This window comes from Centroberyx affinis, unplaced genomic scaffold, assembly GCF_046629955.1.
Source record: "Centroberyx affinis isolate AG114_WGS23_722 - 3 ecotype Tasmania unplaced genomic scaffold, CSIRO-AGI_Caff_v1 ptg002025l_1, whole genome shotgun sequence".
Taxonomy (NCBI): domain Eukaryota; kingdom Metazoa; phylum Chordata; class Actinopteri; order Beryciformes; family Berycidae; genus Centroberyx; species Centroberyx affinis.
In genome coordinates, this window is record NW_027280363.1 from 144,438 (window position 1) to 147,639 (window position 3,202).

The 3,202-nt window shown below is 46.2% G+C and overlaps 1 protein-coding gene across 1 annotated transcript; it reads left to right on the forward strand.

The window, feature by feature from the left end:
- Positions 1-212: 212 nt before the first annotated feature.
- On the forward strand, positions 213-727 carry slc1a4 (solute carrier family 1 member 4; the record flags this gene model as incomplete). The annotated part of the gene is made up of 1 exon (XM_071531044.1): positions 213-727. A coding segment is annotated over exon 1 (515 nt), but the record flags the coding sequence as incomplete, so codon positions are not given.
- Positions 728-3,202: the final 2,475 nt, after the last annotated feature.

Below are 3,202 nucleotides of genomic sequence, written 5' to 3' on the forward strand. Positions count from 1 at the left end.
GGGATTGTGCGCATGTCCTGTCCGCTCGCTCTGTCTCCATTGGCTCCTTCTCCGCTCCGCTCTCAGCCTTCACACCGGACCCAGCACGCACATTGGAGAGAGCGTGCGTTGGCAGTGAGTGTGCGCACACAACCCACGCTGCCTGCCCGGACCCGACATTTCTTCCCACGCCGATCTTGGAGAGAGAGAGAGAGAGAGAAAAAAAATAAAGGATGGAGAAGAAGAGCGAGATCAACGGGCACGCCATGCCCAGCTCGGCCTCCACCGACCGCATCCTGGAGAAGAGCGCGCGGAAAAGCTTCGGGGACAAGCTGCGGGTGTTCCTGAGCAGGAACCTGCTGGTGATCATGACGGTGTCCGGGGTGCTGGTGGGCGTCGGGCTCGGGATGATGGTCCGGAACATGAACCTGACCCGGGCGCAGATGACCTACTTCGCCTTCCCGGGAGAGATGCTCCTGCGGATGCTGAAGATGGTCATCCTGCCCCTGGTCGTCTGCAGCCTCATCTCCGGCGCCGCGAGCCTGGACACCCGCTCCCTGGGCAAGCTGGGGGGCATCGCGGTCTCCTACTTTCTGGTGACCACGCTGATCGCCTCGGGCATCGGGGTGGCGCTCGCCTTCATCATCAAGCCCGGCGTGGGCGCGGGGGCGCTGAACAGCAACAACCTGGGACTGGAGAGCGTCAGCACCAACAAGGAGACCACGGACTCGTTTTTGGATCTGGCCAGGTACAGTAGCGCCTCGAAGAGTTCTAAATGTGTCGGGGGAGTTAAAAAACAGACACGTGCTCTGTCAGAATATGAGATCTTTGAAGGGAAGTGTGGTATGGCGCGCCTCTCCCGGGGCGCAATGGGAATATAGGTTAGTTACACACATGAGCGCTTTGACACACATGCTTAGGGGAACACAGTGCTGTAGGACAGGGTAGTCGGTCAAGATTACACACACACACACACACACACACACACACACACACACACACACACACACACACACACACACACATTGTTTACTATGCACTATTTGAGGGTGTGGGAAGGCTATATGTCAGAGCAATGTGTAGGGGAGACAGGGGCATGTTGGCACACATTTACTGATTATTACTGATGAAATGGCACTTGACACCTTGTGGCAGCTTACCCCAGGTCAGGGCATGTTGTCACACATTACGGGACTTCTTGTCCCATAGACAAATGTGCTGTGTTCGTGCATTCAATTCCATTTCCTCTGAAATATATATACTATAATAACATGAAAAGCATACTCTTATATTGAAAACAACATATGTCACCTCAGAATGATATATTAATGTACTTGTAATATATACACATTTATAGGCTATTGAGGTTTTATGCAGGAATCACAATTGTTTAGTCTTGTCTTGTTTATTTATATAGTCCTTTATCACAAGCATGTCTCAAAGGGCTTTACATAGCATCATATAAATGTCATATACATACTACATCACATATATACTACATATATATACTTATGTATTTTGCATGTCAGTGGTTCCCAAACTGGGGTCCAGGGACCTCCGGGGGTCCTTGGGACGGTTACAGGGGGTTCCCAGCAAAATGAGGAATAGTCCACTGATTCTGATCACAGATTTGGAATCAAACCAAATGGGGGGGGGGTCAGTGGTCTGAAGAGTGTCTGGGGTTCTTGACATGAAATAGTTTGGGAGCCCCTTGTATAGCGTGCCTGTGTGTCTTCAACAAGAGTACTGAGGGGGAAAAAAGAAGTTTCTGGTCATTATTCTCCTTTACCCCTTCCCGCATCTTATCATGAGTCATGAGATGATAAGTAGGATTAGACAGATATATCAATCAGGCAGATATTGGCTTTTGATGAAAACTCAGACCTGGTCCAGTCAGTGTGGCCTACCTTTGATATGATACAGGTTCCTCTCTCAAGTTCCTCTCTCAAAACAGTGAATACTTAATATTTTGGGGGATTCGTGGCCATGAAAACGGTTAAGATATAGAATATCGGCATAAAATAACAGCTATCGGCAGTTTCCACCTATCACATATCAGTGGAACCCTAATAATAAGTTCCCACAGTCAGCCTGAGGGAAAGCGGACAGCTGTTGAAAGAGAGGAGATGTGTTTTGGGGAAGGGGGAGTGGTGGAGGGATAAACCCCACCGACTCTGTGTAGAACAAACTGCACCGTCTTTCTGCCGCCGTCAGCACTTTTCCCTTATCACGATAGCAGGTGGACTGATATTCACCCAGCTTTCATTTCCCAGTATAGCCCAGGTTTGACACTTTGTGTTTGCTTAACTTGGGACTGACCAGATGCTCAAATATAACTTGGAGAGCTGGCGAGCATTAGTGTTTCAGGAATTGTTAGACTGATATATATGTATATTTTTTGCCAATACCAATGCTTTTTTCCTTGGTTTTTGATGCATTTATAAAAACATGGATTGACGCACATATTCATATTGTCAATAGGGCTCGACTGATATGTTTTTTGAAGGCTGATACTGATATTTTTGGATTGAAGCTGACAATTGCCGATATTTTGTGCCAATATATAGTATCTTTAAATTTGGCCATTTTCATACCTAAAAAAAAGTACTCAGTGTTTTCTCCAAAATTGTATTGTATTTTCAGGGTGGAAAAGCCTCTGAAATAGCATTCAGTCCATCATGGGACACTAAAACTCTCCACTGAAAGCTAATGAACTTCTTCTAGGTGGGTCAGCAGCTCCTTAAGGCAGAGTGAGGCAGGTTTCACTGCAGCTTTTACAGACTGTGGAGTCAAATCCTCCCACACCACACTGGAATGATTCCTCTGGTCAGACATCTGATATAACAATAATAAAAACATATTGACTAGCTGTGGTGAGGGAGGAAGCCTCATCATATCAGAGGTGGACCACACTGACTGGCTGATATCCAATTTTTGATAAAAGGCCAATATCGGCAATCAATATATCGGTCTAACCCTAGTTTTAGGTGTCGACAGCAGCAGATAAAATAAAATGGAAAATCAGCTTACTTTCTTTGTCAGTCGATTTTAAGACACATGCAAGGCTGTCATTAAAGTGCTTGTATAAGCTACAAATTGCCACTTGTTTTTGCAACAAAGTGAGAACAGAAAGGAATTTCACTCTCCAAACAAGGGTCCATGCACTCAAAATAGTTCACACAGGTGTCTAAACTATGATTTTGCAATATCGAATAGTGAGAAA